General features: G+C 51.7%; 1 protein-coding gene across 1 annotated transcript; it reads left to right on the top strand.

Moving 5' to 3' along the window:
• Positions 1-2,226: 2,226 nt before the first annotated feature.
• Positions 2,227-24,103, top strand: GALNT6 (polypeptide N-acetylgalactosaminyltransferase 6; the record flags this gene model as incomplete). Its single annotated transcript, XM_080811801.1, has 10 exons — positions 2,227-2,717; positions 4,462-4,634; positions 12,098-12,247; positions 13,262-13,496; positions 17,125-17,242; positions 18,605-18,805; positions 19,332-19,463; positions 20,074-20,175; positions 20,658-20,810; positions 21,764-24,103. 10 exons carry the CDS (start codon positions 2,227-2,229, stop codon positions 21,875-21,877), a joined length of 1,869 nt encoding a protein of 622 aa, XP_080667927.1. The 3' UTR covers positions 21,878-24,103.
• Between the last annotated feature and the right edge of the window lie 3,143 nt (positions 24,104-27,246).

The following is a 27,246-nucleotide window of genomic DNA, read 5'->3' as shown; positions in this document are numbered from 1 at the left end:
TTTTGATGATGCTACTGAATCCACTGTTATAAAAGAAAACCCTATGTCTAGCCCTGCTCCCTCTTGAGATCACAATGGGCCCACCTCCCCCAGATCCAAGTGACTCCAGACACCAGGCTTCTTTCCACAGGCAGGAAGGAGCTTGTGTGTTTAAATGACAGCATTAAGTAGCTCAACAGGCATTACTTTTAAACAAGACATGCCACCAGTAATGAATGTGGCTTTGGCCAAGGACCAGGTACTCAAGGGTAATTGCTGGGAAGCTGAGCAGGGATTTATTAATTATAATAATAGGAATAATTGATAGCATTTATCGAGGGCTTATTATGTGCCCAGCATGCTGCTGAGTATTTTGCAGACATCATCTCTGATTTCACCTCACTGTAACCCTGTGCATTAAGTATTCGTTACCCCCACTTTCAAGAGGAGGAAATGGAGCCTTAGAAAGATGACCTACTCTGTCCCAGGGACACACAGATGCTAACAATGGAAACTAACACTTTTTGAGAACTTAGCATGTACACAGACCGCCAAAGTTTTTCCATGAATTATTTCATTGAGCTTTAATCCTTACAACAACCCTAAGAGTAGATGCTATTGTTACTAGAACGGGCAAAATTGGGATTTGTACCCAGGTCTCTTGCCACCAACATCTAGTGTTTAACCAATAAGCTTTATGCTTCCAGAGGCGCCTGGGTGGCTCAGTTGGTTTAGTGTCTGCCTTCAGCTCAGGTTGTGATCCCAGGGTCCTGGGATCGAGTCCCGAAATGGGCTTCCTGCTCAGCGGGGAGCCTTCTTCTCCCTCTGCCGTTGCCTCTCCCCCTTGACTCCCACGTGTAAGTGCACACACACTCTCTCTCACATAAATAAATAAAAGCTTTAACAACAACAACAAAAAAAGCACCGTGTGCTCCCAGAGTTCTCCACAGAAAGTTTTGCACTCATCCTTTGAGCTATGCGACTATGGGCCTAAGGGGTAGAAGCTGGTGAACACGTAATCCCATTTCTGCCTGAAAGATGTTGTCATAGAACCTCAGGTAGTTTTTTTTTTTCTTTAATTAAATATGAGTGGATAGAGAAAAATATTTGCAAAATACATGTAAGGGTGTAGAGAATAACATTCCCACCAGCAGCCGCCATTCCCACACATTTTCTTCCCTCCCCAGAAATTTTGGTTTTATTATTCCTTCAGGGGTTATTTTTCCCCCTTCATTTTTCTTTATAGCTTGACCACCCATTCGTTTTTGTGTTCATAAACAGTATCATTAGTTTCCCAGGTTTCTGAATTTTCTGCAAGTGGGTGCATCCCGTTTGTATCTTGCCGCGGCCTCCTGTCTGGTCCTGGCGACTGTCCCATGCAGCTGCTTGTCAAGGTAGCTCGTGCTTTGTCACTGCTGTAGAGTTCTCCGTGCTGTGGGTATTTCTCACTTGTTCATTCTGTCGGTGAAAATGGATTGTTTCTAACTTGGACCGTTGCAGTCGGCGCTGCTCGGAGCTTTCCCGTACGTGCCTCCTGGCTCATAGATGCAGGAGTTTCTCTGGGATATAAAACTGGGCATAAAATTGCAGGGTCATTGGGTGTGTATTTTTTTTCTTCTTCATAATTTTTCTTAAAGATTTGTTTATTTGTTATTTGAGAGAGAGAGAGAGCAGGGAAAGGGGCAGAGGGAGAGAGAATCCCAAGCAGGCTCCCCACTGAGCATGGAGCCCAACCCAGGGCTCCATCCAGGGACCCTGAGATCATGATCTGAGCCGAAACCAAGAGGCAGAGGCTTAACCGACTGCACCACCCAGGCACCCCTGGGTGGGTACATTTTAAAATTTTGCTTGATAATGTCACATTATTTCCCAAAGCCATTATGTCGATTAAACCTCTTCATGCAGAGTTTCGGCCTTTGGTAATCCCAGATCCATGGGTGTCACGGTCACAGAGTAGGAGAGCAATGCTGAGTCTGGTTCCTCATCTTGTGGTTAGAGGAAACTGAGGTACAGAAGAGTGATGTGATGGGGCCGAGGTGTGGTCACCATTCAGGGACAGAGCCTGGACTCAAACCCCAAGCCCCCAGACTCCTTCCACACTGCTTCCTTGGCTCATTTCTCTCTCTCCTCTCTTCCCTTCTCAGGCTGAGGCCCCAAGGAGTGGCTGCTACAACCTATCGAGCTATTTCCAGGGTCGGGCGCAGCACTCAGAGCTGACCCGGCCAAGGCCCCCTTTGGGTCCTGAGGATGCGGCTTTTCCGCAGACGCCACATGCCCCTGCGCCTGGCCATGGTGGGCAGTGCCTTCGTGCTCTTCGTCTTCATCCTGCACAGGGATGTGAGCAGCACGGAGCAGGCCACCGAGAAACCATGGCTGAAGTCCTTGGTGAGCCAGAAGGATCACGTGCTGGACCTCATGCTGGGGGCCGTGAACAACCTTCGAGATTCGATGCCCAAGCTCCAGATCAGGGCTCCCGAGCCCCTGGAGACGCCCGTCTCCGCAAACCAGTCTTGCCTGCCTGGGTTCTACACTCCAGCTGAGCTGAAGCCCTTCTGGGAACGGCCACCCCAGGATCCCAATAGCCCTGGGGCAGATGGGAAAGCATTTCAGAAGGACAAATGGACCCGCCTGGAGACCCGGGAAAAGGAAGAAGGCTATAAGAAGCACTGTTTCAATGCCTTTGCCAGTGACCGGATTTCCCTGCAGAGGGCCCTAGGGCCAGACACCCGACCCCCTGAGTAAGTAGCCGCCAGAGTCCTGGGGGGAGGCCAGGGCTCTGCCCTAGGTGTGGCTGGTGCGGTCATGGCCACGGGCCAAATGCCAGGTAGAGAGCTGCTGGTAAGACATGGGCAAGGATTTCCTCTAAGCCTTCCCTTCTTTTCCTGACCAGTGCCCTTATCCTCGGGCTTGGTATTGTGGTCAGGCCAGAGGCCCAGGGAGACCGTGACAGTAAAATGACCGAGGTGATGGGATACAGAAGGAGGAGCTCAGGTCCCGGGACCTGGGACCAGGGTAAATGGGAAGGATGCTTCCAGATTGCAGACTCGATGGCCCGCCCTCTGCGGAGGCCTGCCCAAGAAGAGCCTGTGGGACTCTACCATTGAGCTGTTGAGAAAGGGCTGTTTCCAGACAGGAGCCTGGATGGTCAGGACCATCCCTCCACCTCCTGGTTTCCCTCTGTGAAGGGCCACAGGACCAGGAATTCATTCCAGCCTCCATGTGGAGCCATTTTTACTTCCCGCCCCGGGCAGTGAACCAACACAGAGATCTCTGAGCTCCGAGCCTTGCCCTGAGGCTGCCATGGCCTGCTCACGTTGTCCTCAAGTCATAGATTTTGTCTGTCCCAGCTCAAGAGTTAGATCCTTTCTGGCCTTTTCTTGCATGGCAGCCCCCTTCTTGAGTTCATGAGTACTTAGGGCTGGGAACCTAGGGGGCCTCAGACTTGGACCAAGTATCAAAGTCCTAGATGGTGGGGCCACTCAGAGTTCTCAAGAGCTCCTCTGCAGGGAGGGGTGTCAGGCAGGAGGGCAGCAGGGGAGGAAGTTGGGGAATCACTTCTGGAGGATTCATAAGAAATCTGACAGCAGAGTGGAGATAAGAAAGGCCGTCAGGGAGCGCCTAGGTGGCTCAGTCAGTTAAACACCTGCCTTCAGCTCAGGTCAGGATTCCAGGTCCTGGGATGGAGCCCTGCATCCGACTCCCTGCTCAGCGGGAAGCCTGCTTCTCCCTCTCCCTCTGCCACTCCCCCTCCTTCTTTTCTCTCTCTCTCTCTCTCTAACAAGTAAAATAAAATCTTAAAAAGAAGAGAGGGAAAAAAAAAATAGACTGTCAACCCAGATGATTCCCTGAGGTCTAGGATTCCCAGTGTCCCGCCCCCAGCCAAGGCAGAGATTCAAGTGTGTGGCGGTGTGGCCATCTCCCCAGGGTAGCTGGACCCGATGAAGACACAGAAAAGGTCACAGGAAATCGTGTGTGATGGTAGTATCAGATTACGGGAATTAATGAGGAAATGGGCTAGAGGAGCACTGTAAGTTGTAAAGAAAAGAGCCTTTTTCTCTCCTTGAGTACGGAAATTGTAGTCGCTTTTCTCAGATGTCAAATTTGCCCTTTATTACTTCCCCTTGGGGACCTCCAGATTGGATTACGCTTTTTGCAGCGCGCACATTACTGAGGAAGAGAGAGTCGGCCCTGGGAACTCCTGGAGCAGACGAGAGAAGTCAAGGGGAAGGCAGGGGAGCCCTCTGCCTCAAGCTGGGGCACCGAGCCAGCGGTGGGGCAGATGGGGTTTGGAATGGGTTCGCTAGGACCTGTGCAGAAGCTCAGGGTTGGTGGAAAATCAGAGTGAGCCAGGAACAGGGAGTAGCTCCTCCCAGCCCACACAGGAGAGCAGAGGATGGTGATGGCAACCTGTGGACAGGGCTCTCCCACCCCCTGGAACTCTTGGGGACCTGGAGAGCTGTATCAATGCTTCCATCTTCCTAGATGTGTCGACCAGAAGTTCCGCCGCTGCCCTCCACTGCCCACCACCAGCGTCATCATCGTGTTTCACAACGAGGCCTGGTCCACACTGCTGCGAACTGTGTACAGTGTGCTACACACTGCCCCTGCCATCCTGCTGAAGGAGATCATACTGGTGGATGATGCCAGCACTGATGGTGAGGCTGGAGGGGGCCCAGGTGGGGGAGCCATTGTTTCCCCTGGTACTCCGGAAAGAGGGCAGGTCCTCTGGGGAGAGCATACACCCCCACTACCTGTGGCCTGGTACCACTGCTCATCATAAAGACCAGGAGCAGGGAGAAGGTAGGGGAGGGAGAGGGGGCAGGGGGCACATAGACCACATTCCCAGAGCTGAATCTTAGTCCCATGTCAGCTGGTGAGCTCCCAAAGCTTTGCAGTTCTGGTTTCTGAGACTCTCAGAGCTGCCCAGCGCAACCCCCCGTCAGAAATGGTTGGAGAAGGCAGGGCAGTGGGTGGGGATGCAGGGCAGTGGGTGGGGATGCGCCTTCCTCTCCGTTTCCTACCTGCTAGAGCGCTTTTCTATTCTCGGAAGAATCTGCCTCAGAAGCTCTCTTTGCTGTAGTTGGTGAGAGGTAAGTGAGGTTGCTACCCAAGCTTCCATCCTTTAAAGAAATTCCACAAATTGCTACTGAATACCCCGCCTGGCATCGACCTAGGTGGAGGGGATACCATGACAAATGACAAATGGGACAGAGCTGCCCTGAACAGGCCAACAACCTGCATAGGTCAGAGGGCCACTTCCGAAAGCGGTCACGTGGTATGGCCCATAACATACCCCTAGCAAACGTGAAAGAGCGTGGACTCGGGGATCTGACACCCAGGAACTCAAATCCTAGCCCTGACTCTTCCGAGCTCTGTGACCTTGGGCGAGACCCTTACCCTCTCTGAACCTCAGCTTGCTCTTCTGAAAATGAAGACAACTGACTCCCTCACATGATGGGTAAGGGCTCAGAGATGGGGATAAAGGGGATAATTCACGCGCCACGGAGTACTTAGCTTTGAGTAAGCGCTCCATTAGCATTAGTTCCAATTTATTCTTTGTATGGGAGCGATGCGCCTGCAGGGTCCCTAGCCAGGTGTTATTTCTGCGTGGTGTGCCCAGGGTGGCCCACGGTGGGGGCCAGATGGAAGCACACATGTCTGGGGAGAGAAGAGGCTCACCAGGGCATTCCCAGAGGAGAGAATGGCACAAGCAGAGTTCTAGAGACATAGGTGTGTTTGTGAACTATTGAGAGGTTGGATGCGGCTGAAGCTTAGGTTTGTTGTAGGAAATGACGCCAGAAAGATGTTGAATTTAAATTCACACCATGCTCAGAGTATTTATTGAAGACAAAAGTGAGTCATTGAAGGTGTTTAAGCTGGAGAATGATCTTGTCTCAGAAGGGTGGCAGCTCTGGGAGAGGGTGAGTATCAGGAAGGGAGGCAGAGGAGCCCCAACTCTGGAGAGGAAGTTCTTAGAGTCACCCGAGAGTGGAATGACGGGCCAGAACGGGGACAGGGGCCGTGGGACCGATGCGTTCCCCTTAGGCTTGGCACGGCCTTCTCCTTGTAGCACATGGCATCTGTGGCTCTCCTGACATGGCCTCCAGCACCCGTGCTCCCTTCTCAAGGGCAGGAACTGATCCCACACTTCCCAGTGTATGCCTCGAGGCCCCTCCAGTTTCCTGCTGCCTTCTGACCTTCCCCAGTCTCCCTCCTGCCCTAGAGTAAAGCTGATGCCAAAACAATGGAATGGGACGAGGCCAGGCGGTGGAAGGAGGAGCCGAGTGTGAGAACCGTGTCTTCAGGGCGGCCACATTTCCCTGGGGAGAACAGACACCCAGCAGGACCACTTACAGAGCAAGGGCAAATCAGGGTCAGGGATGCAATCATAGGGTCTGTGGATAAGGAGCTAGAGATTGGTCTTCCAGAAGGGAGGAACAGAGAGCTTGGCAGACATGGGAGGGGCGTGGGAGGGCCCTGCAGGGAATCTCAGTAGCAATGGGCTGGTTGGAATGAGAGCAAGGGTATCAGCTGTCCTTCCTCTCAAACTGGGTTCTCTGGAGACCCTTCTCCCCGCAGATCTTAGCTGCCCAACTGGGCGGTGGGAGTTCTAAACTGTTTCAGCTTGCCACCCTTCAGAATTTTGAGCATCCAAAAGGGAGAGGTCTTCTGACCAGGCAAGACAAGTGACATAAGGCCAGGCTGGCATGGGTGGCCTCTCAAGGGCACGGCAGCCTGTGCCTAGTGGGATGGACTTGGCAGTGGCCTCCACGGCTCCTCCAAAGGGCCTGCCCCTAGCCAACCCCCAGACATGTGCTTCCATTCTCTCTGGCTCTCTGAGAGCCAATTCTAGTTACCCCCAGTCACCTGCCTGAAAAACCTAAAGCACTCCTTCCTATTCTGCTGCATCCTGGCCTCTTTAAGAATCTGTTAAAACTCTGCTCCCTCCCTAGAAGAGTGTACAGTTGTTACACCAAGGTGCACACACCTACATTTTTTGCATGTAATTCCAGGGGATTTGTGGACCCTATGATAACCCCGCCTCAAGGCCTTTCGGACCCTAGAGGTGTTTCAGCAGTGGTTAGTTCCTCGGGGGAAGGGGGAAAAAATCTCAGACCCGTGGCCAGAAATTGCCGCGGTCCGCAGCGGGATAAAATTGCCTACATGTTTGACCGTTGGATTCGATTAACCGGCTCCCATTATACACACAAAAACAGGGGCTGTGTCTCTGCGGAAACACAATGTCCACGCTCTTGTGCCCTCCTCTCCTGGTGCCCAGCAGTAGAGGTATGACCATGAGGACACAGGCATTTGATATTGGCCTGAGAGGCCTGGTGCCAGGCTGCAGAACTTTCTCTTTCCCCCTTTGGAGTCCGAAGGCCAGGCACAGATTTCATTCCTGTATGGCCCATTCAGCAGCCTGGTACGCTTCTAGTACGGCACACTCTGCGAGCTTCTTGAAACTGGCCCTTGAGGCCCACTGGTCCACTGTGCCCCCAACAGGGCGTCCCTGTGTTGAAAGCCCCTCCCAGCCCCTTGGGGAGTCTGAGGGGGAGGGAAGCTAGACCTCCCTCCTGTGGGAGTTTGCTAGATGGATGGAAGGAAATCAGATACACCTGGGACCCAGAGAGTCCGGAAGTGAACAGGATCCTCAGTGAGCAAGTTCCTCAGGGAGAGAGGGGTGAGGAGGTGGTGGTGGCCATTGGGGGAGGGGGGTGCTGTAGGAAGGGAAGGAGGGAAGGGCAGCCCTAAGGAAACACACTGTGAAACCCAGGGAGGAGACCTTTAGGGGAGCCCTTGGGATTAGCTCAAGATTTCCATGCCCCCCCTTCCATCTCCCCATGCTGCTCAGAATTGGGGTGACAGGTCCTCTCGTGGCCTCCTAAACTCTTAGTAATACAGGTCGGGAACTGTTCAAAGCCTCTAATTTTAGCTGAATTACAACCTCCAGTGTGGATTTCAACAGGTAAAGTTGCTTTATCACTTCTCTCTCCTACCTCTGTACATGTTTTATAATATAAGAAGGCCTCTCGATTTTTCCAGGGAAGCTTCCATTTTGCTGTTTCCTTCTGTTTCTGCCCGTAGAGAAATTCCATTTCCACATGTTAATTTCATTTGCCTGTCTCCTCTTTACACCTGGAAATGGAAAGTGGCCGACAAGGAATCTTGATTTAAGTTTGAAAATTGGGCCCTGTGTTCATATGTTCTATCTGGACCAGTGAATCGTAGAACATTCCCAAAGGGTGTTATACTTGTTTATTTCTCCTTTTATCCTTCCAAATGGATTAATCAAGAAAAAATTTCCCAGTTGCAGTTAGATTCAAGGCTGAAAAGAACACAGATGGGCATGAAAACAGAATAAACACAAACAAAACAGGAAAAATGAGTGAGGAAGTCCTCCCTACAAGAAAGGCTTTTCTGTTGTTCTTTTCTAGCTTTTTGGAAACCAAGGAAGAGTGGGGCAGCCCCCAAGAGAAGAGTAAACAAAGGCAGGCGTTCACTGATTTGCTTAATAAGTATTCTTTTTTAGTTACCTACAGGGCACCACGCCCTGGGCCGGCCCCTGGGGCTACAGCAGTGAACATGCTGGGCAAGGTCTCTGTCTTCTTATAGTTTACTTTTTTAATGGGAAAGACAGAAAATATATAATTTCAGATAATAAGTGCTCTGAAGAAATTAGAGGAAAAAGAAAAAGAATGCAGGATGCAGGATGATGGGCTAGTGAGTAATCATGGAGCTGCTGTAGTCATGGTAACCAGGAAAGGCTTCTCTAGCTGGTTGCTGCTAAATGGAAAGCCCCTGAGGTTAGGTGTGTTAATGGGGCAGAAATAAGGCGCAGGGCTACAGCGAGCAAACAGACAAAAAGACCACTGGTACAAAGTGAGCTGTAGAGATGAGCAAAACTGAATCCAAGACCTTTGTAAGCAGTGGTCAGTGTTTGGATTTTCCCTGTGTGTGTATCTGTGTGTAGTAAAATAGGCATAACATAAAATTTACCATCTTAACCATTTTTAAGTGCACCCTTCAGTGGCATTTAATACTTTCAAATTGTGAAACTATCCATCATCACCAGAACTCCCTCATCTTCCCAAACTGAAACTCTGTACCTTTTAAACAATGACTCCCTCTTCCCTTCTTTCCCCAGCCCCTGTCAACCCCCATTCTACTTTCCTGTCTCTATGCATTTGACTAAGTACCTCATATAAGTGGAATTATTCAGTGTTTGTCCTTTTGTTTCCGGTTTATTCTACTTTGCATAATGTCTTCAGTTTCCTCCAACTTTTATTTCAGCTAAGGTCATGATCTCAGGGTTGTGGGATCAAGCCCCACATCAGGCTCTACGCTCAGGTGGGAGTCTGCTTGTCCCTCTTCCTCTGCTCCTCCCCCCATTCATGGTTGCTCTCTCTTGCTCTCTCTAAAATAAATAAATAAAATCTTTGGATTCCACATATGAGTGAAATCATACAGTATTTATCTTTCTCTGACTGACTTACCTCACTTGGCATTATACCCTCTAGCTCCAGCTGTGTTGTCACGAATGGCAAGATCTCGTTATTTTTCATGGCTGAGTAATATTCCATTGTATATATACACCACATCTTCTTTATGCAGTCATCAATTGATGGACACTGAGGTCGCTTTCGTATGTTGGATATTATAAATAATGCTGCAATGTACATAGGGGTGCATATATCTTTTCAAATAAGATTTTTTGTTTTCTTCAGGTAGGTATCCAGAAATGGAATTGATGGATTGTTTGGTACTTCTATTTTTAGTTTTTTGAGGAACCTCCATGCTGTTTTCCACAGTGGCAGCCCCAATGTACATTCCCACCAACAGTGCACAGGGTTCCCTTTTCTCCACATCCTCCACCTGCACTTATCTCTTGTCTTTTTGATACTAGCCATTATGACAGGTGTGAAGTAATATCTCTTTGTGGTTTTGATTGGCATTTTCCTGATGATAAGTGATGTTGAGCATCTCTTTTTCATGGGTCTGTTGGCCATCTGGATGTCTTTTTTTTTTTAAGATTTTATTTATTTATTTGACAGAGACAGTGAGAGAGGGAACACAAGCAGGGGGAGTGGCAGAGAGAGAGGGAGAAGCAGGCCTCCTGCCGAGCAGACTATGGGACTGAGTAGTGTGTTCAAGGTCACAGGAGTCTCATAGACTCCAGTCATGAGGAATGGAGCTGGGCTGGGGTGGTGGGTTGTTGAACCTGAATTAGGAGGCGAGTGTCTGGGGAACCTAAGAGAGTATGGATGTGCTCACCTGTGTCTCCACACTCAGCTCCGCTTGTATCTTGGACAGATGTCCGGTAGGTCCAGGGGTGTGACAGGAAGGAGAGGCATTCCTTAGGGGAGTTGTCTCACTCCCCTAGAAGGGCGGAGGGCTTATGCTCTGAAGCCCCTGGTCCAGCCTAACCACCTGACACTGGAAGGAAGGCGTGGGAGAAGGGCTTTGTAGAGCTTAGCACCCCCTGGGGTTCATAGCTCAGTGCTTCTCAGTCTCTCACCACAAAACCCACTTCCTATGATGCTTTGTCCTTGGGTTATCTCCACCACCATGAACTTCCTCTGAGCACAGTTAGGTGAGTTCTCAGGGGAAACATCAGCCATGCTGAGAAAGTGAGGCTCCTGGTTGATGTTCCCCCCTCCTCCTTCCTATTAGAGCCAGCACATGGGGCGCTAGTTGGATTATGAGCCCAGGAGCTTCCTGAGGGCAAGACCCAGACCAGGCCCGTCCCTGCCCTGGATAACGTCTGGCACCTGGGCAGTGTGTGAGCACGTGTTTGGAGAACGCTGGACTGCTGAAGCCAAATGAGTCCGATTTTGACCCCTAAATATCAGGGACAATACCCAGATTTCAGAGCATTTTAATCTTCATAGAAAAGATTAAGTAAGAAAGTCGACATGTAAGCACCCAGTTCAATGGTGGACACATGGTAGGTGCTCAAGTATTTGGGCATTGGGGGGGGGGAGAAATCAGTCATACTCCCCCAAAATTAATTGAGTTCAGGCCCCACAGTTTGTATAACACTGCATTTGAAGCAAGACCTAAGCACCAGGCTGATCCCACAGCCCCACACAGAAAGGCCACACTTCTGTCATGCCTGCCCCTCTGCCTCTTCTGAAACGCTAGGCCACTCCATTCTGCACAGTCGGGAGCAGAACCGTGGCACAGATAAACCGTAGAGCAGTGATTAAACCATAAATAAGATTCAGATGGGTTTCAAGATGGATTGTTTCAGAAGAGAGCTATTTTGAAAGCCTTGAGGATTTCAGAATGAATAGCAGTGTTATGAAGTAAGCCCTCGGCGCAGAAGGAGCTGGAAATCTCAGCAGAGCTATCCTCCCCCTACACACACCCAAATTCAGGATGGTTGCACCCATTACAGGCTCCCCAGCCCTGCACAACCCCCGGGGGTGGGGGGGTGGGGGGGTGTCACTGATCACCTCCCTGCAGTCGCCACTTCCCTGAGCGGCAGACTCACCCCTGCGACCGCCACAGGGCCAACACTTGGTACCTGGGTTTTTTTAATTTAATTAAAAAGCTGCTCAGTATCTTTTCATCTTAAAGATTTCTAAATGCAGAGGGGTTAATAAAGAGGATTAGAGCACGACTGCTCATGGCTGACCCAGCAAGCCAGAAATCAGCCTTTGTGTGTGCTCTCCCTGTGCGCTCACATGGGAGGGCCCTGGAGACAGGGAGTCGGGGTCCTGAGAAAGGACTGCCGCAGCCCCCCAGGTGTGGGGAAGAGAGGAGATTGGAATCCCAGTTACGAAAGGTGGTGGCTGAGAAGATGCAGAGACCCAGGGGCTGCTGAGTGCCTTTGGCGGAAGTTTATCCTTGACTAGAGACCAAAGAACCACGACTCCGAGGCCCTGACTCGGAGCGGGGGAGGTTCCTAGGTAAACCGGCGCAGGATCCGCCCGGTGGGCTTGGGGGGCACAGGCGCTGGCCACACCCAGGTCTTCCTGCCTCCACGGAATCGCCTCCTTCAGTAGGTGTCCCGGCTGGTGGGAGGCTCCAGCGCACCCAACTTGGCGCTCACCGTGGGGGGCACGGGGTTCGCCACCCAGCGGTGAGCGGGCACCAAGGACGCTGTCCCTTCCAGACTACTTAAAGGAGCAACTGGAGCAGTACGTGAAGAAGATGCAGGTCGTGAGGGTCGTGCGGCAGGAGGAGCGGAAGGGCTTGATCACTGCCCGGCTGCTGGGGGCCAGCGTGGCCCAGGCGGAGGTGCTCACCTTCCTGGACGCCCACTGTGAGTACAAGGGAACCAGCCTCGAGGCCCGAGGGTGCTCCGGTCCCGCCCCCCTCCCGCCCCCAGGCAGAGCGAAGAGCTGGAGGGGCCAGGGCATCACCAAGGTCCCTGCTGTTTCTGGGAGTAAAGGTGGCTTGGGACTCGCTTTAGCTAGCTTCGCATGCCCTCTGCTCATCCCAGCCCAAGGATGTGCTCTGGAGCCCCCAGACTCCCCTCTCTGTTCCTTGCTTGCTTGGTACCTCATTCTGAGCTCAGCCCGCAGAGAGGCCTCCTGTCACCCATGGGAACTAGTTTGTATGGAGCTCTCCCATAGGGCCACACGGAGTGCAAAAGACCTCCTCTTTGCCCCAAACCCAGACACCTCCCCGCCGTTGTCCGGAAAGAAATTGTTCCCTGAAAGCGGTGATATGTGTTAAGGAAAACTCTAGACTTGGAATCAGGAGACCTGGGTTGGCCTTCTGGCTCTGCCAGTAGCTGAACCTCAGTTTCCCCATTTGTAAAGTGGGAATGAAGATACCAACCTTACTCACCAACGGCCAGATAAAGTAATCTATACAATTCACTGAAAATCTCAAAGGGCTAGATGAGCGAAGTGGATTATTATTCCAGAACCAGAGCTGAAGCTTGAAGTGCGGTCCCTCTGGAAGAGGGGACACCCCCTTCTGAATCCACACTTGGAGGGCTGATTCAGCCGATAGGCTGGAAACCCTGAAAGGTCACCCATCTGGGTCCTTCCCTGTGCTTTGGATCCTTTGAGTTGACCATGTTACTCCCCTCAGACCTCCATTCTTCCCTTCAAAGTTACCTCCAACTTTTGGTTGGGTGAGGGGGGTAGGTAGGAGGGCCTCGGGAGATCTTTCTATGCTTTCTACAACTGTGGCACTTGCCTCCATTTCTCTAACACTAGGGAGTATCGGGAAGGTTCTCTTGTCCTCCTGAGTCTCCCTGTGGGTGTGGGGCCTGGGCTTAGCTGGGGCACAACCCTGACTGCTGTCTTCTGGTCCCGACCTGCAGGTGAGTGCTTCCACGGCTGGCTGGAGCCCCTCCTGGCTCGCATTGCTGAGGAGGAAATGGCGGTGGTGAGCCCAGACATCGTCACCATCGACCTGAACACTTTCGAGTTCTCCAAGCCCGTCCCGAGGGGCAGAGTCCACAGCCGTGGCAACTTTGACTGGAGTCTGACCTTTGGCTGGGAGGCTCTCCCCGCCCATGAGAAGCAGAGACGCAAAGATGAGACCTACCCCATCAAGTAAGGACCGTAGCCTGCTGAGCCCCCAGCTGGCTTCCAGGGACCCGGGCCATCTTAGGTCCACGTGTATTAGGCACGCCACGAAGCATGTGGTATAGCTTCCTTACTCCTCATCCCCTCTGAGGTGGGTACTAGGATTAGCCTGCTTTACAGGGGAGAACCCAGCCTCCTAGGGAGAAGCAGTCAGCCTCAGACAAGGCACCTGGTGGAATAAGGATCCAAAGCCCACGCCCCTAACGCGGCCCTGCGCTGCCTCCCACTATGACCCACCGCTCTTCTTCACCACTTACTGTGTGCCAGGCACTGACTAAGGGCTTTACGTAGTTTGTCTCTTTATTGCTCCCCACATGTAGAAGTTCATGACAGGTACATGCAGAGGTGCAGAGAGATGGGGGCTAGAGGCCACTGTCAAATCGCCCTTGTAATAGCGGGCCTTGTACTCCCAGGTCACTGTCTTTGAAAGGCCTGGAAACATATTGAAGGAAACTAGACATGTGTTTAGCTGTTTGCAGTGTGTTACCAAAGCCCTGAACTTTTCCTGTAGAGGGCCAGACAGCAAGTCGCTGGGGTCCTCCAGCCATGTACAGTCTGTTGCACATTCTTCCTTCTTGGTTGGTTTTCATTTAACCACCACTGAAAAGTGTAAAAATCATTCTTTGCCCAGTGCCTTATGAGGTCAGGCCAGCTCTGGCCTGTAGGCCATAATAGTGTGCCTGCCCCTGAGCTATGGAGTGGATACTTGAAAGTTTACCCACTGTTTTGTTTTGTTTTTTAGAGATTTTATTTATTTATTTGACAGAGACACAGTGAGAGAGGGAACACAAGCAGGGGGAGTGGGAGAGGGAGAAGCAGGCTTCCCGTAGTGCAGGGGGCCTGATTCAGGGCTCGATCCTGGGACTCTGGGATCATGACCTGAGCTGAAGTCAGATGTTTAATGACTGAACCACCCTGGTGCCCCAGTTTATCCACTATTTAATGTCCAGCTGGGTCTGCCCCGCATTCACCCACCCTGTCCTTCCCTCTCCAGATTGCCCTCTGGCATTGTTAGGGACCACAAGTTTATTTTATTTTATGTATTTATTAAGTAGGCTCCACGCCCAACACAGGGCTTGAATTCATGACCCTGAGACCGAGAGTCATGTGCTCTGCTGACTGAGCCAGCCAGGTGCCCCCACAAGTTTATTTATTTATTTATTCTTTTATTCATTTGATAGAGATTACAAGTAGTCAGAGAGGCAGGCAGGGAGAGAGAGGAGGAAGCAGGCTCCCTGCTGAGCAGAGAGCCCGATGTGGGGCTCGATCCCAGGACCCTGGGATCATGACCTGAGCCGAAGGCAGAGGCCTTAACCCACTGAGCCACCCAGGCGCCCCCACAAGTTTATTTTAACAGATGCCTCAGCCAACCGGAGCTGGGGAGTGACTTTTAGAAAGCGCAATGGTTTGGGATTGTCTGTGCCATTTTTTCCCATACTGACCAGGAAACTTAACTGAATATACATCAGGGATGGAGGGAGCAAAGGTTGGGGATCGGTAAGCAGAGAGGTAAGAGGGAGGGATTGAAAGGAGGAGAGGGTTGCAGTTCCTTCCCCTCCGCAGGCCCAAATCCTAAGAAATGCCACCCAGAGCCTCAGCAGACCCTGTGGGTGCCACAGGGAGACATCCCATGGACCCGACCAGCCAACTTGCTCTGTCTCCATTAGAAGGAGGAAAAGAAGCAACCGAAGAGGGAAAGAAGAAAAGAGAAGGCGGGGGAGAGAAAAGGAATTGGAAGTCCCTACCGATCCAGCGTTTTTTCATGGATGTCTTTTGTTTGGTGTGCACGGCAACAAAGCCCCCCTCCCCCAAATTGGGGGCCAGGCACACAGTGGCAGTCAGGGACAGGGCACCTGGCCCTCGCCTATCACTGCTGTCCCCTGCTCCAGTGTCTGAGGACCATGCCACCAGAAGACAAAGCTCCAGTGTTTGAGCAATGGATCTGTTCCCTGGTGTAAGCGCCCTGGCCGTGTGCATGGCTTACCCCAGGCGTTTTGCGTGGTAGCCCACCAGGAGGCCTGCGGGCAGTAGCTTCCCATCCTCTGCTCTCGAAGCTGGCAGGTGCCTTAAGAGGAGAGGAAAAGGGCCCAAGAAGTACAGGGAGTTGCCAGAGGGCTTTGGGTGTGGGTCTACAGTGAAGTCCGCAGGTAAGGTCTATCCCCAGAGGTAATTAGTCAGCGCCTTCTAGCTCAGAGAGACCTCTCAAGGCCAAGAGACGGCCCAGGTCAGGGAGACCCTCAAGAAGAAGCAGTTTAGCTCCAAAGTAATCATCTGGAGTCCCAGGGCTCTCTGAGCCTTCCCAGGACTTATTGGGGGGGAGGGCTTAGAATGCCTGGGAGAGGCCAGAACCAGGGACAGAAAGCCTGCCTGAGCATGAGAGTCTTCTGAGTGAAATTTCTTCCAGAAAGTGGCTCTGGGAGCTAACTCCTACTTCAGGAGCCACAGGGGGACGCCAAGGTCAGGCTCCTGGACCCATCAATCCAGTCTGGTGAGCACTGATGGAGTGCCTGCTGTGTGTAAAGCACTTTGATAGGTTCTGGAATTACCCAGAAGGTTTCAGTCTCTTTCTGCTTGAGTGTAGCACCTGGAGCCACTCACTGAGGGCAGCAAAATCCCATCCAAGCCAGGCTGGCCAGGGCGCAGCCGCCAACAGCTAATGGTTCTGTAGAGACTCCTTGCCTCAGTCTTCCTCAGGCTCTGACCCTGCACTCAACTCTTAGCCCGGCCTCGCTTATGAGTAACGTGGTATGTGAGGTCTAGGAAAGAGACTTTTTTTTTGCCCATTTCGCTTACAGTGGATCTGTACCTCCCTGCCTTCGTCGGAAAGCCAGAAGCTCCTTGGAACCTCCAGATTTACCCATTAGTCCAAACTGAGCTGAATTACCCCTCACTTCCTCCTCTGTTTCCAGGAGCATCTCTTATCAGTTTCCTTGGCTCAGAGCAGCTGGCAGCTTTCCCCCAAAGCTAAAATTTCTGGTGCAGCAAGACTTTGCCCTTCTAACACCATGGTTTTCTAGTCCCTAGAAAAGGAACAGGGGTTCTAAAACAGAATGGGGTCCATCCGGGTCATACCATTCATTCGTTCATGGTTTGCACCCTCTTTTTGAAGACCGCTTCACACAGCTTCTGATAACTGAGTATCTCCAATGCTCTAGGAACTTTGCTGCCAAAAAGAAGAGGATGGTGTGCCTCTCCCATCGGCTGCTAGACTGAGCTCTCAGCCAACGAGAACTTTCTCGGCTGCCTGCCTCACGTGCAGCATGGGTCCCGGTGGGCCGTGTTTGACATAACATGCCAGGAACGAATGAATGAGTGGCTTTTTGAGAGGGTTGATAATACCTCTCTCCTTGGCCTGGTCCCAGAAGGTGGGAAGAACACAATAAGGCCCCGTGCACGTTTGCTGAATGAATAAGTTAGCGGAAGCGGGGCTGCACCTCCCAGGAAAGAAGAAAGGAGGTGGTGGGGGGTGGACAGGGAGGAGGGGGTAATGGAGGTGGTAGGTGGTAGCCTAGCATCAAGTCCACAGCTTTCCACACCAGGCTTCTGCTTGTTTTCCTTCACAAAGATGCACGTGCTTCTCCCTCTGTCTCCACAGATCCCCGACGTTTGCCGGCGGCCTCTTCTCCATCTCCAAGTCCTACTTTGAGCACATCGGTACCTATGATAATCAGATGGAGATCTGGGGAGGGGAGAACGTGGAAATGTCCTTCCGGGTGAGAGTGAAGAGGGCTTCATGGGGGAGCCACCATGGCCCAGGGGATAGCCTGAGCCCCTGTCTCTCAGGCTGTGGCAGCCTCAGGGTTATCACAGCTGGAAATGGACTTAAAAGGGTGTTTGTTTCCCCTCCTGGTGGCACCTTTCCTCTGTTCCCCCCACCCCGCCCCCGTCTGTGCAGGGAGGGCTTTGGGAATCAGATTGGACAACTCAAAACAAATTACTGAGCTCCTCAGAGGGAAGGGATGATAGTTGTAAAGGAACCGGATGTGTGGGGCCTGGTGACGTCTTTCATGAGGTCTGTGGGAAAAGTGTTAGGGTGAAGGCGGAACAGGTCAGTCAGCAGTCACTGTCCTTCCTCAGGAAAAGTCGGGTTTCCCCTTCCAGGTTAGAGGACACAGGCCCTGGTGGCCTTTGAAGTTTTCCTACCCTCTGCTCAGCGAATTCAGCATCACTGAAGATGGCGGCCCAAACTGAGGGATTCCGGGAATAAGGCAAATCAGGATTAGGTTAGGAAGAAAGAATTTCCTCTCCATGAAGTCCGCACACATCCCCCACGCTAAGGGGAGAGGTAATTAGCAAGTAGATGAGCTTGTGTGTGAAGTCACTTCTCACAGTGCCTGGCACGTATCAAGCATGTCCACCAATGCCTGTGTTACTATGACTACGACCGTGTATTTCTGTTGCTGCCCTACTAAAATGAATAACAACATGCCTACTAACATAAAACCTAAGAAAGAGAGGACCCAGGTGGGAGGGACGTCTTAAATCATCCCACTAGCCTAGAGAAGGGTCCCCAGGTCCGTTTCTGTACCTCCCAGGGTTCCGACTCTATGCTCATTCATGGGCCTCCGCCCTCCATTCAGTCTCCTGGGAAGGTGGAGTGCTAAAGGTTCAGGTGACGGGCGCAGCTCACCTGGAAATGGACTAGCCTTGCTACAAGTGATGCAGTGATGTTCTAATTGGATCACGAGTGTATCTTGATTCGAGGGAGCTTGAGTTTCCCGTAACACCTGGGTGAGCTGACAAAAATCCCATTTCCAGGTCAACAAGCCAAGGGACCAAAGCTCCGAGTAGGTATACAGACACAAAGTTAGCCAACCGTCTTTTCTTTAAAGTGGGCCCTGACAACCCTTAGGACCCTGCAAACCTCCATTTGCATAAATCAGAGTTAAACTAACATCACAGAGCATAGTCATGGCCTAGGAAGACTCCTGGTCCATGTCCTTTTTTCTAGGAGAAAGAGCAGCATTTCCCTGACCCTAGCGCCCTGGGATTAGAACAGCTGCTTGGGAGGGGTGGGCAGTGACCAGTGACCCACAACCCCCCTGAAAGCCCTATCTTGTGTCCTCTTGTGGCAGGTGTGGCAGTGCGGGGGCCAGCTGGAGATCATCCCTTGCTCTGTGGTAGGCCACGTGTTCCGTACCAAGAGCCCTCACACCTTCCCCAAGGGCATCAGCGTCATTGCTCGCAACCAGGTGCGCCTGGCTGAGGTCTGGATGGATGGCTACAAGGAGATTTTCTATCGGAGAAATATGCAGGCAGCGAAGATGGCCCAGGAGGTGAGAGGAAATGGTACTCGGGAGGGGTTTGGTGAAGAAAAGTGCAGCAACCCAGACCCTAGTCAAGGGCTTAACGGTAGAGGCCCACCCATCTCTACCCTCACCCCCTGTGCCTCCCTTTACCCCTCAGACCCTGTGAGCTAGAGCCCAGGGAGGCCAGAGTTTGAAGACGGGCGATGAGGAGAGGAGTTTTGTCGTCCCCGCCTGGAGAGTCCTGGCATCTCTTAGGAGGGGAGGGGAGGAAGAACTGATTTGAGGAAGGGGTCTGCTCTGAGAGGCTCAGAATTGAGGTTCGGGAGAAAACTGACAGGGGAGTCACAGGAGATGCGGGAGGGGGGAGGCTATAGGCTGGGGTCCTAAAGCCAAAGCGGGGGCGGCAGGGGCAACCAAGCCAGTAGCCCCAACAGGTCCTGAGAAGGAGACCCATTCTGGAAGAAGGGGACCCCAGAAACTCTGGGCTACTTCAACTGTACAAGCAGGTCAAGGCTGGTGGGACTGACTCTTTGGGGGCTGGCTTGGTTGACAGAAATCCTTTGGGGACATTTCGGAACGACTGAAGCTGAGGGAACAACTACATTGTCACAACTTTTCCTGGTTCCTGAACAACATCTACCCAGAGATGTTTGTTCCCGACCTGAAGCCCACCTTCTACGGAGCTGTAAGTCTCCTAAGCCAACTTGCCCACCCATCATCGTAAGAAACCCCCACCCCCAAGAGCAGTTCAGGACCACTTACCCCACCTGGGGATGGCAAACAGGAATCAGTTTTTACTCTCTACACTCCTTTACCCGGAGGAAGACTGGCAGGCTCCTTTGGGGCTTCCAGAGATAACTAAAACCTCATAAGGGGGAAACAACCCCTAAGCAGTGGTTCTCATTCACCTGCATCAGAATCACCTGGAAGGCATGTTAAAACACGGGCTTCTGATTCAGTAGGACTGGAACGGGGCCCGAGAATTTGCGTTTCTAACAAATCCTCAGGGAAGGCTGACAGTCTGGGGATCACACTTGGAGAATCATTGCTCGGAAGGAAATTCCCGTGTGCCGAGGACTTCTCCCAGAGACCTGGCAGCCTGGGAGGTTCCCCAGCCTGCCCGTGCCCAGCCTCTGGGCTCAGCACCTCACTTTGCTGTTATCTCCAGGGGTGCGGGTTAATGAGCAGAGGAGAATTCCAGCCACACAGATTTATTCTAGTTGAGCCCCACACCACAAACCACACCACTCCTAACGGTGTCATTCCGGTTCTCCTCTCTGCTCGCCACTCTGCAGATCAGGAATCTCGGCACCAATCAGTGTCTGGATGTGGGTGAGAACAACCACGGGGGGAAGCCCCTCATCATGTACACCTGCCACGGCCTGGGTGGCAACCAGGTACGCAGCCCTACCATACCAGGCAGGCCCCACTGAAGCCTGCTTCTGGAACAACTCCTCTCCCCACAGGCCTCTTTTATCCACTCAAGATAGTCCTTTCCCAGGGCGCCTGGGTGACTCTGTCGGTTAAGCGTCTAACCTTCAGCTCAGATCATGATCCTGGGGTCCTGGGATCGAGCCCCGTATGGGGGCGGGGGTCCCGGTTCAATGGGAAGTCTGCTTCTGCTGCTCCCCCTGCTTGTGCTTTCTCTCTCTCTCTCTGTCAAATAAGTAAAAATTTTTTAAAAAGAAACATATTAAGTAACATTATTCCAGAAAAACCTAGATCTGGTAAAAATCCTGAAGGCGGTGCATGAATTACTGAGGCATGGCGCCCCCTCACATGCTCCCCTCAGAGGCAAGATTCCTGGTTGGAATCTCAGGGCGCTCGGCTCTGGCAGGCAGCAGGCAAACTCTCCACCTCCTCTTGTCTTGACTTCTAGTACTTTGAGTACACAACCCAGAGGGACCTTCGCCACAACATCGCGAAGCAGCTGTGTCTACACGCCGGTGCTGGCACCCTGGGCCTGAGGAGCTGTCACTTCACTGGCAAAAATAGCCAAGTCCCCAAGGATGAGGAATGGGAACTGACTCAGGTGAGTCAGCTGCCCAGAAAGCTCAGAATCGAGAGCCTGCGGCCACAGCTGCCCCCATCCCTTCCTTCTTTTCTGCGTCTTCGGCCGATCAAGAAGATCAAGACACTGTGGAGAGGATGGAGACAGTGGGCTTGGTCACGGGAACATGTGGCGAGGTCCGGCTCTGCTGATAAGAAGCTGAGGTTGGGAGTTAGGGTCCCCGGCCATCGCTGTCATGGCTCAAGGATTTTTAGGCTGAAGCCAAGGAGATGAAGGTGAAGATTCACCCGTGGTTTCTGCTGGCGTGTGTGCACCGGGCACAAATCTCACACTCACCTACAACGGTTACTCTTCCAGAGGCTCTTCCCGAGGAAGGAGTGCTGCCCCATGTGGAGATGAGCCCGCTGAAGCTGGCAAGGCCGGTCACTAGTAAATGGCAGGCCTGGGATTCAGACCTAAATCATTCTGACTTAAAAGCCTGGGGTCTTTCTAGTACACCATACTGCCTCAGGATACAGAATGTAACTTCTAGAATACCGGACCCAGACTAGCAGTAGCCATGGGCCTCCACACCCCACCATACCCCAGTCTCCAAGGCAGATACAGGCCATAAGGAAGGCTGTAAATACGATCAAAGGCAGAAGGTGGGAGTGGGCAGCAGGGGCTCAGGCCTTTGAGCCTGGCCATCCAGAAGAGGGGTCCCTGAGAGCATTAGCCCCATGGTCCTGCCTTCCTCTGTTCCAGCTGCTCGGGCTAAAGCCGGAAGTGGGAGATTGACACTGGACCCAGGTGGAAACTCAGGAATGCATCCTCTCAGGGGAGCTGGCATGCAAAGAAAGAAATTTAGAAATGTCCTCTTTGTGCCTTGTTGCATTTCCTTTGCTTTTTCCTTATTGTTCCCCATCTCATTGCCCCCTAGTAGCACTGTTAGAGATCTGAAGCCCAGGTTGATCTTTTACTGTGTCCTCTTTTAGGACCGGCTAATCAGGAACTTGGGATCTGGTACCTGCCTGACATCTGAGGACAAAAAGCCAGCCATGGCCTCTTGCAACCCCAGTGACCCCCACCAGCACTGGCTCTTCAACTGAGTCCTCAATCACTCCCATGGGGATTCCCATGGGGATCCAAGCCTCTCAGGAAATAGGATTTTGGGGAACCTGATATTTGAGAAGCTGTTGATCAGCTTCTCTGTAGACCTTAAAGATGGATTTCTAAACCCAATGGTTATCAAGGCAGGATCTTTCTACTTGCAACAACGCAGGGCCCGTTTGATGAAAGAAACCACTGGAACATATAATACTAGCTCTAGAGCTTGCCTCCTGTTCTTGAAACACAGTTCCAAGCACAAGGCAACTTGGGTAGAACCCAAGGCAGCAATGCTGAATTCCAGAAAAATACCTCTGCAGCCATGTCCCGAGTCCCTAGTCATTTTGGGGCACCCACAGAACTAGTGAGGCAGTACCTTCGAACAGAGAGACTACAGGTCTACAAGAGTCTCCCTGCAGATACTGCCTGAAATTTCTATAGCCAATTAGTTTATAGACAGCACCCTGACGGAAATCCTTTATCTTCTTTCGTCTGCACAGTAACCCTGTGAGAAAGACAGGCTGGGAACCACCAGGCCCATTTTACAGATAAGAAAGCAGAGGCAGAGAGAGAAAATGGGGCTTGTCTGTAGTCCCACAGCTAGTGGATAGCGGGAGCCAAGACTGAGACTTGATTTCGAATGCTGAACCAGCGCTCCTGCCACCACACCACAAGAACACTAAACACCTAGCCATCAGCCTTCCCATTCTCTCCTCCCTCCGTGCTGATCACTACTGGCTGGCCAGCCTCTGCAGAGCCTAGAACAGCGGCATCAGGTAGCCATGAGGGAGACCACAGTTGGGGACCCTGGGATGTTAGTCTGAAAGCAAGCTCATGCAGACAGTGAGTCTCAGGCCTCAGTCCCAGAAGCCTTTTTCCAATGCCCCGTATATAACGTAGGTGAAAAGCTGACTGGCAGTGGGCAAAGTTGAGGTCAAGTGAAGACAGAACCCAACAGCCCCTGAACCCCCTAAAGGTCTGTGAGCACCAAACTGTTGCTTTAGTCCAGCTCTCTCGTTTTCGTATCGTAAACCCGAGGCCAGATGACTAATTTGTCCAACACCACACAGCAAGGTATTGGCAACCTGAGACCAGAACCCGGATGAGACTAGCAAGAACCCTGGGCAGTCTGAGGCGGCAGAGACCGTGTAGAGAATCGAGCATGACCGTGGAAATGGCCTCATCTGCTGTGCCCACATGGAGTCCCCACATGGCGCAGACCCGACATGCGCATCAGCTCTTCTCCAAGCTAGATGGACCCCACCACGCCTGGCCACTTTGCCTGAACTAGAGAGCCCAGCTGCCCAAAGGAGGTGTCCCATTCCTTCCAGAAGGGCTTCGGACTTTTGGCAGCAGGCTGTCATCTCGGACATCACCACATGATGGCGCCGTGGGACCACAGCCTCCTCTCCCCGCACAAGTCAGTAAATTCCTTCAGAGCCTTCAGGACCCTGTAGGGGAAACATTCTGGGGTAGCCCAGACAGAGGGAGAAGAGAGAGTGGCCAGGATACAGCCAGGGGTGGGGAAAGGAAAGGAGAAATTCTTTCCTGGAAAGAGAATTGGACCTGAGATCCCAGTGAAAATAAAGGTCTTATGGCATTGGTAAAGGAGACTTGCCTTTGGTTCCTCCTCCCCCCACATTGTCCCTTAGCCAATCCATTGGCAAATCTGTTGATTCAGGCTGTGGAGAGCCACACACATCTAGAAAGTTCTGTCACATCACTATCTCTTGTCCCCAGACATCCTCTGGCCCCCGATCTAGCCACCATACTGTGTGTCAAGCCCACAGAGACATAAGGAGATGTAAGATGAGACTCTTGCCCCGTGGAACTCACTCTTGCTGGAGAAGCAGGTGGAAGCAAGTCAGGACAAGCCTGGAGGTGTTCAGAGCCGTGCTAGGTGACATGGAAAGAACAATCCTTCCATCTAGGGGACTGGGGGATGGCCTCACAAAGATGATGACATTTGACCGTCGGCCTCAGGGATGAGTCCTGAGGGGGCATCTCACACAAACACCCATCTAGAGTGAGAAAAGCCACAGAGAGACAACGCTGCAAGTGGCTCTGAAAAACCAAGGGGACATGAGGGTGAAGGAGCAGTGGATACAGAAGCTGGAGGGTTGGGGCCACATCGTGACTTTTATGGGACCCAGGTCTTTCTGTCTTCACGAAAAATGTCTTAAATTACATTTTATAACTGCATTGGTATAAAGATGAAAATAATCCAGGCTGATGGTATTCATTTGATTTCTTCTGGTTTTTAAAGAAACTAAAACTGTGGGCCCTTGGCGCTTTACCCGCTGTGTAAGTCGACCCTGTAGAACAGTGGGTCGGGGCCCAATTGAGAAGGCTTTGAAGGCCATCCCAATGTGGGTACACCACAGGGAGCCATAGTTCCTAACTCTGGTCCTAACCCTACTCTTGGTTGCACTAAACATCCAAACGTTTATCAGGTGTTGATCGTTTGCCATTTATCCCAATATCCCTCCTCCTCCCCATGGCATCACTCAACAGCTCTTCAGCCCAATCTTAGCTTATATGCCCAAAGAAGGGGCACTGTTGCCGTGCCAAGATTCCTCATCCCTACACAAAAACAGCATAACATCTCCTGGGGGTAGTCAGCTAAGAGTGACTCAGAGGGAGTGAGAGGGGCAGCAGAAGAGAGGAAAAAACCACACACCACACCTAGAGAGTAGGCCCAGATTTGGGGGTGAAGGGAAGCCTAGGGAAGGTAGGTGGTCAAGAAGAGGGAGAGGGCACTGATGGGGTGGTAGAAAGGTTCATGGCCTCCCCTTAGCTAAGGCTGGGCTCACCCCAACCCAATATTTACACTATTGCTTGAAATTCACCCCTCTGACCATTCTTAATGTTAACCTGAAACCTTACTCACATCTTGCTTAAAACCTTGATTCTGCCCCTGTGCCACTATCTCTAGCAGCCTCACCTTGGCATTGAATGGCTGCTCCCGCCTAAGGATCTGTTTCCCACCTGCAGAGTATTGGCACCATTGCCAACAATAGCCAATATCCTAGAAGATATTCTTATTTTTAATTACAAAAGTAACGCCGTACAGAAGCCAAATAATGCCCAACAATATGTATTTAAAAAGTGAAATCGGTCCTCACAATGCCTCCATATCTATCGATTCATTCTCTAGAAGTAATAACTTCTGTGTAGAAACCCTGCCATCCCCTTTTTCTATGAATGTACAAACAGACACATACCCAGGACCAAATCATCTGCAATTTGACGTCTTCATTTACTATCTCAAGGACATCTTTTCATGTCAGTTCCTTTAAGTCTAACTTGTTCTTTAAAAGCTAGAGAGTAGTCCATAACATGGTTAATCCCAAGTTCTTTAACCTTTCCCTGCTGATGAATACTTGGGTTTTTTCCCAATTTTGCAAAAACTTGGTGACAAAAAGGCATAACCCACATCCTCGTACATTTATTTTTGTGCTTGTGTTTATTTCAAAAGGATGCATTCCTAGAATTAGAATTGCAGAGTTAGAAGAAACGCAGTGCCTTGAAATTCAGACCCAAACCACTGTCTACATCTAACCCTGAGAGTGAGAAGAGTCAGACCAGGGGTGCTTGCGTGGCTCAGTGGGTTAAAGCCTCTGCCTTCAGCTCAGGTCATTATCCCAGGGTCCAGGGATCAAGCCCTGCATTGGGCTCCGCGCTCAGCGGGGAGCCTGCTTCCTCCTCTCTCTCTCTGCCTGCCTCTTGGCCTACTTGTGATCTCTGTCTGTTAAATAAATTAATTTTAAAAAAGGAAGAAGAGTGAGACCAGCAGGGAAGATGAGGCTGGGCATGCAGTTCAGGCGAGGCTGTGAGGGCCTTAAGTGCCATCCTAAAGAGTTTGGTTTCTATGCAAATACAGATTGTGCTCCTCTGAGCTAGGCCAAGGGTGTGCAGTAGGTGGGACATCGGCCCTGCCCCTAGAGCTCACCTTGGAGTGAATATGGAGTATGCTTTTGGTGGGCTCCTTGTCCTGGGGCAAGAGCTGTCTCCTTAAGTCCAGAGCAGGCAGGGAGGTGGGGGGAGGATGGACAAAGAGGCCTTGGTCCCCCACCCAAGCTCAGTCTTCTTCCCCACCTACTTCTGTTAGAATGCTGGGGGTGGGACTGGAAAGGGGGCCCTTCACGTGACCCAAGCGCCGTAATGTGATTGCCCTGAACACCTCAGTGACATAGAGAACAGAACTCTTTCCAACAATTCGGGCCTCTTCTGCACCTGCAGGCACAAAACTTGAATTCTAGGGGCATCTGGGTGGCTCAGATGGTTCAGCATCTGACTCCTGATTTTGGCTCAGGTCCTGATCTTAGGGTGGTAAGATCGAGCCCCATGTCTGGCTCCAAGCTCATCGAGAGTCTGCTTGGGATTCTCTCTTTCTCTCTTCCTCTTCCCCTCCCCTGGCTCATCTCTCTCTCTCTCTCTCTCTAGAATAAATAAATAAAATCATAGAGAGAAAGAAAGAGGAAGGGAGGAAGAAGGAAGAAAAAAGAGAGAGAGAAAGGAAGAAAGGAAGGAGGGAGAGAAGAAGGGAAGGAAAGAAAGAAGTTTGAATTCTGGAAAGCATCTAGGCCACAAAGACCCTCGGGTGAACCGGGTGACTTTCCTGCCTCTTTGCAGGCTTCCTGGCTTCTCTCTGCCTAAATCAGAGCTCCACTCATAGTCTTCCTTCTGGGGCCTCCCAACCTAAAGTCCTCTGCCCCCGCCCCCTGGCAGAGCACCCTGCACCTCCTTCCTTCCTCCCCTCCTGAATTTGATGGACAGAGCCCTTCCTCTTCTGCATCACATGCCTGGCCCTCACCTGTTCCCTCTGCCCTCTGCGCTCACATCCCTCAAACTATCTCCCTATTCTGCAAGCCCCCCTTCTAACCTGTCTCACACTCTCCTTTTCTGGGAGCTCTCTTTGTGGCTCTCCACGGAGTCTCCCCAAACCTGTTTCTTAACACCTTCCTCCACCAGAATGCTCTCCAGGGGAGTCTACCCTGCTATAGCTCCCTGCCTTTACACCTCAGTAGGTATCCTGGGGGCGTGTCTCACCTCCCTGCTTGGGCAGGGGGAGCTTGCTAAACACGCTTCCCTCCTCCACACTGACCGACCCCTTGCCTCCAGCTCCTCGTACACAAAACGGATGTCTGCACTTACAGTGCCACTGAGGACAGGAAGGCGGAAGGCAGGGACAGACCTGAAGGGGAGCACCTTGCGGGCAAGACCAGTCCTGGCTCCCCCTCCAATTTCTGAAAAAGAGTTTTTTGGATGCCTTTCAACTGAAGGCAGATGATTAACTTAGCCCTCAGCCGACCTTGTTCTGTCTTTGAACAACAGACAAATTAGTTTACTTGCAAATCGATCTTTTCAT

This window comes from Martes martes, assembly GCF_963455335.1.
Source record: "Martes martes genome assembly, chromosome: 8".
In the NCBI taxonomy this organism is placed as follows: Eukaryota; Metazoa; Chordata; class Mammalia; order Carnivora; family Mustelidae; genus Martes; species Martes martes.
This window is presented reverse-complemented; position numbering and strand designations above follow the sequence as displayed.